General features: G+C 44.6%; 1 protein-coding gene across 7 annotated transcripts in view; it reads left to right on the top strand.

Moving 5' to 3' along the window:
• Positions 1 to 7,028: 7,028 nt before the first annotated feature.
• AHCTF1 (AT-hook containing transcription factor 1) overlaps positions 7,029 to 15,616 on the top strand; it is a 77,631-nt gene continuing 69,043 nt past the window's right edge. For 3 of the 7 annotated variants that reach the window (XM_049112439.1, XM_049112441.1, XM_049112438.1), the window contains exon 1: positions 7,029 to 7,374. In XM_049112439.1, coding sequence (XP_048968396.1) covers positions 7,044 to 7,374 — 331 coding nt within the window. In that variant the 5' untranslated portion in view covers positions 7,029 to 7,043. Of the gene's footprint in view, positions 7,375 to 7,995; positions 8,230 to 9,565; positions 9,702 to 10,550; positions 10,658 to 15,616 lie in introns of those variants that run through there. The other 4 variants (XM_049112442.1, XM_049112440.1, XM_049112443.1 and 1 more) reach the window with 4 other exon arrangements.

Here is a 15,616-nt window from a genome sequence, read left to right as displayed (position 1 = left end):
ATCTCAAACAGACCCTCCATGGAGTTCTGAGTCTGATGTGGGGCTTGATCTCATGACGGAGATTATGACCTGAGCAGAAATGAAGAGTTGGACTCTCAACTGACTGGGCCACCCAGGCACCCCCTTCATGATCTGCATTTTTATTTTTATTTTGGGGGTGGGGGAGAAATCTTCATGATCTTTAAACCAAGACACTCTTGATCTTCTTTTCTAATCTTTGAACTCTAACTCAAAGAGACAGGGATTCTTCCACTATGGCTCTGCTGTGTCACTCCTCACCCTCTTCTTATAAGGAAGTTAAAGCTTCCACTCTACCCTGCTGAGGAGATAGCTCCCCAGCCTTATTTACTAAAGATTTATCAAGTGTCTTTTTCAAAAGCTGGAATGCAACATATATTTGTCTGAGATGGGATTAAAAGATCGCATGAGTGGCTGTAGCAATAGCCCAGAGAATATAAAAACCTCCCAACTATACAAAAACATAAACGCTGTGGGAACAATGTATAGCAAAAAGGAGCTTTGTTACTCATACTTTAATCAAAGCATTGGATTATATTTAATACCTGAAATTTGCCCAGTATATTACACTTTCATGTCCACAATCTGTGGCAAAGGTAACGAATGATAGTTATCCAACTTTAAAATTAGGCCCTTTAAGGGGCTCCTGGGTGGCTCAGTCAGTTGGGCGTCCAACTCTTGATCTCAACTCAGGTCTTGATCTCAGAGTCATGAGTTCAAGCCCTGCATTGGGCTCCATGCTGGGTGTGGAGCCTACTTAAAAAATGAATAAATAAAACTAGATTCTTTAAATAAGAGAATGTAGAATTATACAAACAAAAGAAATCTGGAATTATAGACCTGCCTTTCAAAAACACACCAAACATGAAAGTGGCAGGCCTTCCTTAAAAGTGCCTCTTGTCAGGGATCCCTGGGTGGCGCAGCGGTTTGGCGCCTGCCTTTGGCCCAGGGCGCGATCCTGGAGACCCGGGATCGAATCCCACATCGGGCTCCCTGCATGGAGCCTGCTTCTCCCTCTGCCTATGTCTCTGCCTCTCTCTCTCTCTCTGTGTGACTATCATGAATAAATAAATAAAATCTTTAAAAAAAAAAAAAAAAAGTGCCTCTTGTCCAACTGATGGAAAATGGGTCTGTGACCCGACCAAATCTATTGAATACATGACTTGACCAAAACCAGGATGTGAAGGTAAAATATACCTATGACTAACTAGGACACTGAGTATTCATTAAACTATCAACAAGATATTTAAGAGTCATAACTTTTCTTTTATTTGAAATGAGGGTTTAGGTGGCTCAGTTGGTTAAGCATCCAACTATTGATTTCGGCTAGGTTGTGATCTCAGGGTCTTGGGATTAAGCTCTGTGTTGGACTCTGGCCTCAGTAAGCAGTCTGCTTGGGATTCTTTCTCTCCCTCTGTCCCTTCTCCTGTTTGTCCACACATGTGCACCCTCTCATAAATAAATAAATAAATAAATAAATAAATAAATAAATAAATAAAAATTTTAAATGAGATTTTATTAAAAATATTTATTTTTTTTAAAGATTTTATTTATTTATTCATGAGAAATACAGAGAGAAAGCCAGAGACTATAGGCAGAGGGAGACATGTGAGACTTGATCCCAGGACCTTGGGATCATGACCTGAGCTGAAGGCAGATGCTCAACCACTGAGTCACCCAGATGCCCCTAAAAAATATTTCAAACGAAAGGTAATTTTTCTTTTCATTATGTTGTCCTCATTGCACTGCTGAAGGACACAGATACTGGTCTTAACAAGCTTTGTATCCACAGTGCCTTGAGTAACCACCAGCCTACTACAAACTTTCAATAAGTATTTGATGGACAGACGAATGAATGAATGACAGGGAACTGAAACAAAACTATACTGAACAATACTACTTGAGAGTTCTGATTTAGAATCTTAAGGATGTAATTTTGATTTTATTTAAGTTCTGTATCGTTTTCTCTACCAACCAGGAATTCTGTGGCCTGCTAATAAATAATTCACTTCTAAACCCTACAGGTCTTCTATATTTAAACTTATTTTCAGAAGAATGCTCTAGGGTATGCTGAACTTTATCCTGGACATTCCATTGCCAGCTCTCCACTTAGGGCATCCTAGTGAACATCTTGTTTTGATTTTCACAGACATTTCATGGTAAAAAATGGATACTACGTCACCTACGCCCTTTTCTAATCAAATCCAACAAATCTTCTTGAAGTTTATTAAAAAACCGTACAGAATACCCAAGAAGGAGCAAAGATCAGAAAAGGCAAATGAGGAAAAAATCTACAGTTTATAATCTAAACCATGTAGAACTATTTTTTTTTAAGATTTAATTTATTTATTCATGAGAGACATAGAGCAAGGGAGAGACACAATCAGAGGGAGAAGTAGGCTCCCTGCAGGGAGCCTGATGTGGGACTTGATCCCAGGATCCCGGGTTCAGGACCTGAGCCAAAGGCAGACGCTCAACCACTGAGTCACCCAGGTGCCCCGAGCTATTGTTTTGACTAGCAATTTAAAACACTTTGAAAATTAAAGCACTATGTAAACGTCACAGTTCCTATAGGACCTGCAAGCTCGATGGGGTGAAAATAAGTTCATGAGAAAAAGTAAGGCTGAGAAGCCAATAAAGTAGGCACAAAGCAACTGTTAAAATGGGTGACCTATCCCCTCAATGGAATATCAGACTTGGCTGTGCTTGGTCCGTCACTTCTCAACTCTGTAGAGCCCACTAGCTGGGTTTCTTTAGAGGCAGGAGTTGGGACAAGTGAGACATTTGTGACTTATGAGCAATACTTGCAACACCACTGGTTAAAAGAAGCCTGTAGCTGTTACATGCCCTCTGGAATCTGGTATAACAATCCTATAAGGCAATCGTGAATCTCGAAAAACCAAAGGTTGAAAAAAAAGCTCACATGATAGTGAGCGTGTGGTAGAATTTCAAGATCCATTATTAATGGTGTTTTCTGGGGATTAAGGAACAGAGAATTCAGAAGCTTGATAGTTTCAGGGAAAATATATACAGATTTTGGGGGCACCAGGGTGGCTCAGTTGGTGAAGACTCTGCCTTTGGCTCAGGTAGGTCATGATCCCGGGGATCCTGGGATCCAGCCAGTATCTGGAAGCATAGTGGGGAACAAGAAAGATAGGACTCTTCACTCACTAAGCTAATTGTCAATTGGGAAAGTCAAAGGTGAGGCAACATTCGTTCTAACCAATAATCTCTACAATAATAATGAAAATGTAACTGTTAAGGACAGAGGATTGCCTCTTATGGAGACAGAAAAGCTCCCTTTGTTGTTGTTGGAGTAGGAAAGTCCCCCACCCCCACCGATTTCTTTGTAAAACAAACAAGATCTAAATCGAGCACTTCAATGAGATTCTAAGATCTCTGAAATCACATGGTTGCCTGTTGCTCCCAGGATGTGCTGAGGTCTTGAAATACTACCTCTTAAAACATTCCAAATGGAAATATGAGGGAGGGTCCACACTAGACATTACCATTTTGTAGGCTTTTTTTTTTTTCCCCACCCCCAAACCTATTGACTATATAGATAGAAAGGGAATGAAGTTCTGAGCTGGGCACATGCTTCTCTTCAATCTCTGTAAGAGCCCTACAGGGGAAGGAAGTAACATTCTCCTTTCTTCCCAGATGAGAGAACAGGTTCAAAGATGAAAGTAATTCAGTTAAAGTCAGGTTGCCATAAAGCAGAGAAAAAGATTAAAACCCAAGTTCAAGTTCTGACTCCAAATTACTAGATTGTTGTCAGGACAGAGTGCTTCCTCCAGGAAGGGAAAGCTTTGAAGCCAGGGTTACCAAGGTCCATTCTGGGGAACACCCATGAGGCCAGATGATCTAAGAATATAAATGGAGTTCACTGTCATGTAACTTTGGGGAAATGTCAAGCCTATTAAAGGTTGTGAAGTATATATAAGAGAAATGTTTGATTTTATTCAATCAGCTTTTCCCAAACTCATTTGATTACCAGACTCAGATTTTCCCCCCATTTAATAATTATTAACGTCTCTTGAAGCTAACAAATCAATTTGCCATCTGCTTAAATGACTGAAAAAGACAAAAAAGGGTTGAAGGGAGCTTTAAAGTGAAGATTCAGTTTTCAAAAGGAATTTAAATAAGCAACTAGCAGTTATGAGGGTAACATTAAAAAGTGTGACATACAGTCTGCTCTCAGGATGATGGGAGTTGTGGGGGGAGGGAGGGAGTCGGAGGCAAACAGGGAAACAGACATAAAATCATGCAGTTAGCATACTTTTCAGTGCAAGTTCTTAGTAATGAATGTGGGCTAAAGCTGAAGGGAAGATTTGGGAGAGAAAAGAGGCTTGAGCTGTACCCGGAGGGATGCTGAGATTTAGATTAGGGGAGAGGCTGGGAGACACTGAAAGGCGGGAATATGTTTGGAGGATAGCTGATGTGAGATCATCAAGTGCAACGGTCAAGGAAGAATTCTCGGGACGTTTTTGGTGCAAAAGGTGTTTTTATTATAGCATGGGGACAGGAGTCATGGGCAGAAAGAACTGCATTCTGATCACACGGGGTTTTCTTTCCTGTGGAGGTGAAGGTGACGTTAGGGATCCAGGAGATGGAGTCTATAGGTTCCTGGAAGTCTGTTATTAAAATTTTGTTTTTCTTGTAAATTATTAAGATGGTTACATAGTATAGTGGAGTTTCAGATCCTCTATGACTATGATCTTTACCAGCAGACCATTGTTTTCCCTTAGCCTTGTGCTGGTTCTTAGGCAGTTACTACTGCCTGAGGAATATCTTATATATACATATATATATAATGGGGGTTGTGGGGCGTCAGCTTACGTTTTGCCCTCAGTTTGCCTTTTGCTCTCTCATCTGAGTAAAGAAAAGGATCCTTAGGGGATCCCTGGGTGGCTCAGTGGTTTAGCGCCGCCTTCAGTCCAAGGTGTGATCCTGGAGTCCAGGGATCGAGTCCCACATCAGGCTCCCTGCATGGAGCCTGCTTCTCCCTCTGCCTGTGTCTGTGCCTCTCTGTCTCTGTGTTTCTCATAAATAAATAATTAAAATCTTAAAGAAAGAAAAGGATCCTTAGAATTATGAGGAAAATAAAATAGGACAGGTAGGATGGGTCCTACCTGTATGGTATGACCCAACCATTCTGTATGGTTATAGGTAACCATACAGAAACCATTCTGCTGGTGATGATGGAAGGAAAAGATTACAATCTAATCTAGGGGGCACCTGGGTGGCTGGGTCTGCGAAACATCTGCCTTCGGCTCAAGTCACCATCTCCGGGTTCTCGGATGGAGCCCCACCTCAGGCTCCCTGCCCAGCGCAGAGTCTGCTTCTCCTTCCCCCTCTCCTGCTCCCCCTGCTTGTGCTCTCTCTCTCTAATAGATTTTTTAAAATAAAATAAAATCTGATTTAGAAAGTCAATTAATCTGTATAAGTATGAGGAAATAGTCTTCTGAATTTTACAACTGGTGAGCCCTTAGAGAAAAGTTAATAGAGGTCTGTCTGACGAATCAATCCTCTAAATCCAGTAACTCTACAGGTTTGCTCTACAGGTAACTGAAGCCCAGAGAGATCACTTGATTTTCCTGAGGTCTCAGAGTTGAGAACTCATGTCTACAACTACCTAGAAGTTCAGTACTCATGGATGGAGCACAAAGTGGTGCCAGAGAAGGACGTATAGGATGGGGCGCAAGGCCACCACATAAATCAGCACATTTGCCAGACCAGTGATGTGTTTGAAAAGGTCTATTTAAAATAATGAAGACAGGGGCAGCCCGGGCGCCTCAGCGGTTTAGGGCCTGCCTTTGGTGCAGGGGGTGACCCTAGAGACCCGGGATCGAGACCTGTATCGGGCTCCCTGCGTGGAGCCTGCTTCTCCCTCTCCCTCTGCCTCTCTCTCTGTGCTTCTCATGAATACATACATAAAAAGTCTTTAAAAAATAAAATAATTAAGACAGGGAGCATCCGGGTGGCTGAGTCCAGCACCCGCTCCCTGCATGGAGCCTGCTTCTCCCTCTGCCTGGGTCTCTGCCTCTTTCTGCATCTCTCGCGAATAAGTAAATAAAACCTTTTTAAAAGTAAGACAACCAAAAACCCCTTTTAATTCTGGCCTTCCAGATTAGCCCAGCACCTCTGCAAATCTGTTGCTGCGTGTAGACGCTGCTGTCAACAAAGAAACACACATTACAATAAGAGAGAAGGACAAACTTTCCTGGTAAGAGAAGCGGTGTTTACAACCAGGGACAGGATCGGCATCGATTTGTTTGAAACGCGTTTGGGGCTGGGACTAGCCCCAAAGACATTAGCAGCAAATTAAAGACATTCCACAGTGAATCCCCTGGCGACCAAAACGCTGAGACAGATTTGGGGTAAAACTAGGAAAAAGATAAGAGAAGGCGGCGTGACACCTGCGGCCACGAAAGCGAGCGCGGGCACTCATACGCGTTTCCCGTCCGCCCACGTCGGGCACCACGAGTCGGAGCACCGGGAAGACAAGCCCCCAGCGCAGACGCGCCAGCCACGGGGGCAGAGACCACCCCCCACGCCGCCAGCGAGATGGGCCACACGCTAACGTGGCGGCCGCTCTCCCGCCACAGGAGCCCCCGCCCCGCCCACACGGGCGGGACCGCGGGCAGAGACTACCACTCCCAGCTCCGCGCGCGTACGCGCACCCGGCCGCCGCAGCGGGATGGCGCGCAAGGCATCGCGGGACTTGTAGTTTCACCCCCCCCCACGCCTTCCAGCCGCTCTTTGGAGGCGGGGAAGACAGTTCTATGTAAATGACCAGCCCGGGCCCGGCAGGCTTCTCTTCCCTTCCTTTCCCTACCCCCACCTCCTCCTCCTGCGAGAGTTTGAAAATTCCCGCGGAGCCGGCGCCGAGGCCGGAACACTCGCGAGAACTCAGCTCTCCGCGCCGCGAACTCCTTTCCGCCCGCTGCCCTCCCCTCCGCGCCCCGCCCCGCCCCGCCCCACCCCTCCCGGGGTTATAAGGCTCGGTCGGTGCGCCCGGGGTAATGCTTAGAGCAGGGCCGGAGCCGGCGGGCCGCGGGAAGCAGAGTCGCGGGGAGGAGGACCCGGAACCGCGGCGCGGGCGGCGGCGGCGGGGTCTCCGATCTGCGGGCGGGCCTGCAGCCGGCGGAGGCGCCCCCGGGGCTGTGCGTCTGCGGCGGCCGGCGAGGTCGCGGGCGGAGGCTGGAGGGGCGGCGGCGGCGGCGTGCGCGCCCTGCCTTTGGCGGCCGTGTCTCCTGGGAGATGCTGTGACGGACCCGCGCGGGAGGAGCTCGCGCGCGGCCTCGCGGCGCCTGCACTCGGCGGCCGGGCTATCGGGCCGCCCGCCCTGCGCAGGTAGGGGAAGGGCGGGGGGCCGGGCCGGCGCGCGAGGGCGGGTCCGCGCGGCCTGGGCCTCAGGGCCGCGGGCCTCCCCGCGCGGGGCCGGGGCCGGGGCCGGGGGGGGGGCGGGGCGCGGGGGCGGGGAGCCGGGCTGGCGGGGCAGGGCGGACGGCGGGCGCGGTTGGCGGGGGGCGGGGGGCGGGGGGGGCGGCGCGCCCAGGGGGCCCCCGGGGCAGCGGGTTACATAACCACCGAGCGGCGGCACATGGCGGCGGAGCGGCGTTGCGGGGTCCACCTTCCGCGCCGGGCCCGCGGCGTGCCCTGGGCGGTGGAGACCTTGGCCGGCCTGGCCCCGGGCGAGCCCTCCGGGCCTCGGGGCGGCTTGCTGGTCGCCGTGTGCTCCGCATGCTCCTGGGCCTGGCTCGGGTAGGTGGGCGCCGCGGGAGGGGCCGAGCTGGGGCTCGGGCTGGGGCGGTGCGCCGAGCGGCCGGCCGGCCTTGGAGCGGCTGCGGTTCGCCGTCCCGCTCCCCCAGCCCTCCCCGCCCCAAACTCGAGGACGATTACTCTGGTTACTAGTTGACCCCGGGCTGGGGGTGGGGGTGGGGGTGTGCGTGGTTTGTTCGCAGCGCCCCCGAAGCCCATGCGGGGTCCCCACTCGCGGTTACGCCCTTTCACATCGGCCGTTTGAGAAGTGTTTGGAAGAACCTGGGCCCTTGAGGAGGAAACCTAGGCCTCTTGGAAACTCCAAACTTCGCTTTATTCTCGAAATATCCTAAAGAGCCGGTAGTTCTGACCGACGGGGTCAGAGGCCAGGGGATGACCAGCCCGCGCGTCCAGCTAATGCTGGAGGGATGCTCCAGGGAAGGCTGTGTACGTTCTCGCCAAACTGTAATTATTGATCGTGTTTTTCAGTAACCTGCTGCCAAGGTGTCACCAGTTCTCAAAACAACTCAGATGATTTGAAAGAAAATTTTTAGAACACTGTTCTATAGCAGTCTGGAAATAGACACATCTTCTTGATTTAAGAGGAAACAGAACATTGTTTCTTTCTCTCCTGACCGTGAGAATTTTCAGCGCCTCCTAATCTTTCTTCAGGACGAAGCCTGACTTTGCTAGGCTAGGTCAGCAGTCTCCGCAATGCCTGTTCTGCTGTCCAGGCTCTACTACCCACAGATTGATGCTTCACCTGTTCCAGAATCCTCCCCATGCCTCGTCCCATTTTCTTGAAGATGTACTTTCGTGTTCCTTTGCATGTGACCTTCAGCCTGGAGCGCTATCCCTGCTTTATTCAAGTTCTGAAATTTCAAATTCTCAGCTTCAATGCCATGTTTTCTAGTCATTCTTTCATTTTCCTTTATCCCCCATCGTGTATACCACATTTGTACCATGTATTGTCAGATATTCCAAGGGTTGATTATGTATCTCCTTCTAGAAAGTAAACTCTGAGGTCAGGAAGTGGGTCATCTTTGTGCCCTTGCGTTCCTGCACAGCACAGCGATGTTTTAAAAGTACTTGGAGATTAATAAAAGTTTGAATTAGGTTTGAAAGAGCAGCTACTGAAAGGCTGGAAGTTTTTGAGTCCACTGGCAGCTTACAGATACATTATAATTCTGTCTTTTGAGAGTCCCAGAAGAAGTAAAAATGCATACAAAATGTTCTGTAGAAATGTTTATTCAATATATGTTACAATATAATTATTGAACCTCTAGGTGAGGTTTTATTTGCCTGTGGTGGCATTCAGCTGCTTTCAAGGATATGTGTATTTCCCACAACTGATCTGTGGCATTCTGTGTTATGAAATTTTTCCTAGTAATTTCGTGAATTTTGTTTCACTTCTTAGTACTGAGACAATATATATTTATTTTATTTATTTAATATTTTATTTATTCATGAGAGACACAGAGAGGCAGAGACAACAGGCAGAGAGAGAAGCAGGCCCCATGCAGGGAGCCCAATGTGGGACTTCATACCGGGTCTCCAGGATCATGCCCTGGGCAGAAGGTAGATGCTCAATTGCTGAGCCACCCAGGAGTCCCAAGACAATATATATTTAAAAATAAATTGGACCCCATACTGACCAATGTTGATATATTTCTTTCTTCTTCTTCTGTTTTTTTTTTTTTTTTTTTTTTTTTTAGATTATTTATGTATTTTACAGAGGGGGCACAAGCAGGGAGTAGTGGCAGAGAGAGAGGGAGAAGCGGACTTCCCATTGAGCAGGGAATCTTGATTCCCGGCTCAATCCATTCCAGGACCCTGGCTGAGCTGAAGGCAGACTGAGCCACCCCGAAAAATCGACTTTATTTTTTAGAGTCATTTTAGGTTCAGAGCAGAGCTGAGTGGTAGGTACAGAGAGCTCTAGTATATACATTTTCCTTGCTCCCACTCATGTATAGCCTCCCCCCGCCCCGCCCCATTATCAACATCCCCCACTAGAGTAGAACATTTGTTACAATAGTTGAACCCACATGGGCACATTGTTATCACCGAAATCCATAGTTTGCATTAGGGTTCACTCTTGGTGTATATTCCATGGGTTTGGACAGATGTATAGTGATATGTATCTACTATTACAGTATCATTCAGAGTATTTCCAGTGTCCGAGAAATCCTCTGTCCTGCCTAGTCATCCCTCCACCACTGCTAACCCCTGGCAACTATTGATCTTTTTACTGTCTGTGTAGTTTTGCCTTTTCCAGAATGTCACATAGTTGGAATCATGCAGTATGTAGCCTATTCAGATTGGCTTTTTTCATTTAATAATAATTTTCTAATTCCTCCATGTTCTTTGATGGCTTGATAGTTCATTTCTTCTATAAAGCTTTTTTTTTTTTTTTTTTTTTTTAATTTTAAGTACTCTCTATGCCCAGTGTCGTGTCAAGACCCAGAGATCAAGAGTTACCTGCTCAACCTACTGAGTCAGCCAGGTGCCCCTTGCTCATTTCTTTTTAGCAGTACATTGTCTAGATGTTCTACCTTTTATTTAGCTGTTCACCTACAGAAGGACATGTCAATTGTTTACAAGTTTCAACAGTTAGGAGGAAAAGCTCTGACGACATCTGTGTGCAGTTTTTTTGTGTGTGGATGCAAGTTTCCAACTCCTTTGAGTAAATAACTAAGAAGTAGGATTGTTGGATCATATGGTGAGAATATGTTTGGTTCTGAAAGAAACTGCCAAACTATCTTCCACAGTGGCTGTACCATTTTGGATTCCCACCAGTGAAGGCGAGTTCCTGTTGCTCCACATCCTCACCAGCATTTGGTGGTGTCAGTGTTCCGGATTTTGGCCATTCTAAAAGGTGTGCAGTGGTGTCTCATTGCTTTGATATGAATTTCTGTGTTGATATATGAAATGGAGCTTCTTATGTGCTTATTTGTTATCTGTGTATCTTGTTTAGTGAGTGTTTGCTAAGGTCTTTGGCCATTTTTTAATTGGGTTGTTTTCTTGCTGGATTTTAAGAATATTGAGTTTTTAAAAATTGATCTTATTTGTTTAACGTGTTTATTTCTGTTCCCTGCTAGTATCTTTGCTGTCCGAATTTACTATGTTTTAGATCTATTAGTTGCAAGGCATTGTGATTCTCTGGAATTCACAGGGACAAGATACGATTTTTGCCTTAAGGAATTCATATTATAGGGGGGAATTACAGGCAAACACAAGGAACAAGTTTCAAAAATAATATTTATGATTGCTAACCTAAAGGTGGAAAGGAGTGAGCTCAGAGATAAGATTAAATGGGAAAGAATGGGTCTACCCAGATTGCCCTGGGAAGTTAGTCTTTGATGGATGGGATTTTGGCAGATAGAGATGGAAGGGGGATAAGCATAAAAGAATGAACGTCCTAGGCAGTAGCAAACTGATGATGGTTTTGGAGGATAGTACTGTAAAGCTAGTCTGGAGATGCCAGATTTGTGGAGGACCTTCTTCATTGCCCATGGCTGAGGATGTTGGTTTTTATGAGCAGTAGGGAATCATTGAAGGGTTTTCAGAAGGGAGTGACATAATCTATCTTTATCAAGCTTTATCTGCTTTATCAAGAAGATGAACAAATTTTTTATTTCATTGGCAGCCAGCACAGTGTCCTGCTCTGCTTACCTAGACTTTGAGAAGGAATTGAAACTTTCAGAGGTTGCTGTTGCTGACATGTCATAAAGGCTGGAACTCTACTTAATATTGTACAATACTGAGCATAGCTGCTTAATGTATATCTGTGAACATACATGTCTATATGAGATGTTGTAATAGTATCATTTTTAAAAGTTCTTTTTGATGTGCTTAAAATGTTAAAATTCATACTGTAAATTTGTGATTTGAAAGGTCTTGAAGCCAATTTTTGCCCTATTGATTCAAAGGCTAATGTGGGAATTTGAAAAAGTTTCTCTTTCATTCTCTGAACACTTTTTTGAATTCTTTTGTGCCAGGCACCATGATAAGCTAAGAAAGAGTTGGAGAGCTAGGTATTCACATTTTCTTAGAAGCTTAGATGTGACGCGAAGACAAAGTATAGAAGTTCAACATTACGTGTACTAGTTAGTGGCAGAACCTGGACTTAAAGCCATTTTAACTCAAAGTTCGTGTCTTTTCTAGTACTCTGGATGGAACCTGCGGTTATTGTTTGACTTCTTGTTTCTCAGATACTAAGAGCTTTGAGAAATTATTTTTCCTCTTGAAACAGGCATCAGTGTTATGGAAGTTAGAGAAACACTGCTCTAATTCTGGTGGAACTAAAGGGTAAATTCCTTTAGTTATGTAGAAACTGAGTCTAAACTTGCAGGACCAAGAAGTGAATTATAATTGTTATCCTAATCCTAAGAAACAATTGAATAAAGAGGGAAGTGGGGGAGATGAAGATAGAGGAGCACTTAGGAGGAATCTATGGTTTCAGCATTTCATTTTTGTACATCCAGTATTTTAGCATACAATAAGCATTTAGTATTGGTTGAATGAATTAAAAAATAGACTCAGTTGAAAAACTGATTATCCACTGAATGTGGGAAGTTAAACAGGACCACTAAGGAAATTAGCAGCCTCAAAGATTCAATGTTTTAGAGTCTTTAATTTCTAAATTTCTAAGGATAGCACTAAATGTTATAATATTAACCTTTTGTGGAAATACCTGGCCACAGGACAGATCTTGGTACCTGGTGACAGGACAGTGTACTTGTGGTTGCTATATTGGGTGTACTTGGATGCATGGTATTGAAGTGGCTGCAAACCATCTTGTTACCGGCCTGAGGTGGAAGGCATCAGCTAGAGCAGAAGTGGCATCTCCAAAGTGGAGCTTTGGAGATGTATGGCTGTACCCTGGATGTACCTGTACAGAAGTCTATCTGTGTTATAGACTTGTGACTGGGCCTAGCAGAGAGAAGATCATGGATCAACTTAGGACAAGTACTTTTACAGAAAAGTTGAGCTGCAAATGTGCTTGAGAACCAGATAGTGAGCTCCCACGCCAGCCAAGCAAGCATATATCACATCTGCTGACTATTGAGTGTTGCAAAGCTTCAGCTCCAGTGGAAATAGCATCGGGTCTCTTAACAAGCAGACCAGAGCACACCTAGTTAAAACTCGCCACACTCTGGCCAAGGTCCAAACAGTGCCCACTGCAGGCAAGGAGAAACTCTGCAGAGGACTGACTTAAGGGAACGAGCAGCCAAAACACCAGCAGCACAGTACCTACAGGACACACCAGGACACTTCCTGAAGTGTCAGGCCCTAGATGGTATATGACTTCTTCTTAATAAAGTCCTTACTCTCAGGAGCAGGAAACAGGAGCTTTCTTAACACACTGAAGACAGAGGCTTAGACAGAATGCCAAGATGGAGGAATTCGTCCACCAAAAAAGAAGAAAAGGTCGTGGCCAGGGAGCTATTGAAGCAGATAGAAGTAATATGCCTGAGCCAGAATTTAAAGCAACATTCATAAGGATACTAGTTGGGCTTGAGAGAGGCATAGAAGACACCAGGAAGTCCCTCACTATAGAAATAAAAGACCTAAAAACTACTCAGGCTGAAATGAGATGCTATAACTGAGATTCAAACCTGATTGGATATGATGACAAAGATGGAAGAAACAGAGGAACGAATAAGTGACATAGAAGATAAAATTATGAAAAAGAAGCTGAAAAGAACAGAGAAAGAAAAACATTGGATCATGAAGATAGACATAGGGAACTCAGTGACTCCATAAAGCATGATAACATTCATATCATAGGAGTCTCAGAAGAAGAGGAGAGGGCAGAGGGGGGCAGAAGGTTTATTGAGAAAATTATATCTGAAAACTTTCCTAATTCGGAGAAGGAAACAGACCTCCAAATCCAGGAGGAAAAGAGAAGTCGTATCAAAATCAATGAAATTGCTTTCGCAGTTTGGCACACCAATGCCAAAACACGTTGTAGTTAAATTTGCAAAATATAAAGAAGAAGTCCTGAAAGCAGCAAGGGAAAAAAGTCCCTAATTTAATAAGGCAAGATCTACAAGATTGACAGTAGATCTAATCAGAGAAACTTGGCAGGCCAGAAGAGGGGCACGATATGTTCAAGGTGCTGAATGGGAAAAATAGGCAGCCAAGAATACTCTATCCAACAAGACTGTCTTTCAGATCAGGAGGAGAGATAGTTTCCCAGATGAAAAACTAAAGTTTGTGACCACGAAACCAGCCCTACAAGAAATATTGAAGGGAATTCTTTGAGCAGCAAAGACTAGAAAGGAACAGAAAATCTCCAGTTACAGATTAAGAAGTAATACAATGGCACTAAATTTACATCTGTCAATACTTATTCTGAATGTAAATGGGCTAAATCCTCCAATCAAAGGACATAGGGTGTCAGAATGGAGTAAAAAAAAAAACATCTATATGCTGCCTATAAGAGACTCATCTTAGACCTAAAGACACCTGCAGATTGAAAGCAAGTATGGAGAACCATTTATCATTGCTAATGGACATCAAAAGAAAGCCAAAGTAGCCATCCTTATATCAGTCTTTTAAACTAAAGACTGTAACAAGAGGTGAAGAAGAGCACCATATCATAATAAAGGGGTCTATCCAGCAAGAAGAACTAACAATTATAAATCTTTATGCCCCCAACTTGGGAGCACCCAGATATTTAAGACAAGTCTTAACAAACATAAAGGAACTCAGTGATAAAAATGCAATAATGGTAGGGGTCTTTAATGCCCCACTTACAGCAATCTAAGCAGAAAATCAAGGAGAAATAGTGGCTGTGAATGACACACTGGACTAGATGGACCTAACTGATCTATTAAGAACATTTCATCCTAAAGGAGCAGAATATGCTTTCTTTTCAAGCGCACATGGGGCATTCCCCAGAATAAATCACATGCTAGGTTACAAACCAGACCTCAACAAGTACAAAAAGATTGAGATCAGCGGTGCCTGGCTGGCTCAGTCGGTTAAGCATCCGACTTTTGATCTCAGCTTAGGTCTTGATCTCAGGGTTGTGAGATCAAGCCCTGCGCTGGGCATGGAGCCTGCTTAAGATTCTCTCTCTCTCTCTCTCTCTCTCCTGCCCCTACATCCCAACTCCTGCACTCTTTCCCTCTCTCTCTCTCTTTCTTTTTTTAAAAAAGATGATTGAGATCATACCATGGGTATTGTCCATCACAACGCTGTCTTTTTTTTTTTTTTTTTTTTTTTTTTTAAGTAGGCTCCACACCCAACATGGGGTTTAAACTCACGACCCTGAGATCAAGAGTCACACCAACTGAGCCAGCCAGGTGCTCTTCCAGTCACAGCGCTAAGAAACTTGAAGACAATCACAAGAAAAACACTGGAGAGACCACAAATCCGTGGAGGTTAAAGAACATCTTACTAAAGAATGAATGGGTCAACCAGAAATTTAAAGAAGAAATTAAAAAAAAAATACATGGATACAATGTACTTGGAAGCTCTTAACCCCTGAAAGCATAAAAGGGTGTTTTAGCCTATAGTCTACACGGCTCTGGGCTCTGTTTCTGATGGGTTAATGCAATAGATACTCATTTGTTGAATTTATTTTGATGTAAAGTAACAGAAGAGTAATAAAAATTACCCACTGGTAAATTCAGGATTAAATTGTTACAAAAATTCTACTTCCTTTTATTTTATTTTAGGAGGTTCTACCCCCAACATGGGGCTAGAACCCCAGGATGAAGAGTTGCATGTTCTACTGGCTGAGACAGCCAGGCGCTCATACTTCCTTTTATTTTAGATTAGTGGTGGATTTATATAAATTTTACCTTTAAGGTTTTCCTCACAT

Source organism: Canis lupus, chromosome 7 (genome assembly GCF_003254725.2).
Source record: "Canis lupus dingo isolate Sandy chromosome 7, ASM325472v2, whole genome shotgun sequence".
Classification (NCBI taxonomy): Eukaryota; Metazoa; Chordata; class Mammalia; order Carnivora; family Canidae; genus Canis; species Canis lupus.
The sequence above is the reverse complement of the archived record's forward strand: the minus strand, read 5'-3'. Positions and strand labels throughout refer to the sequence as shown.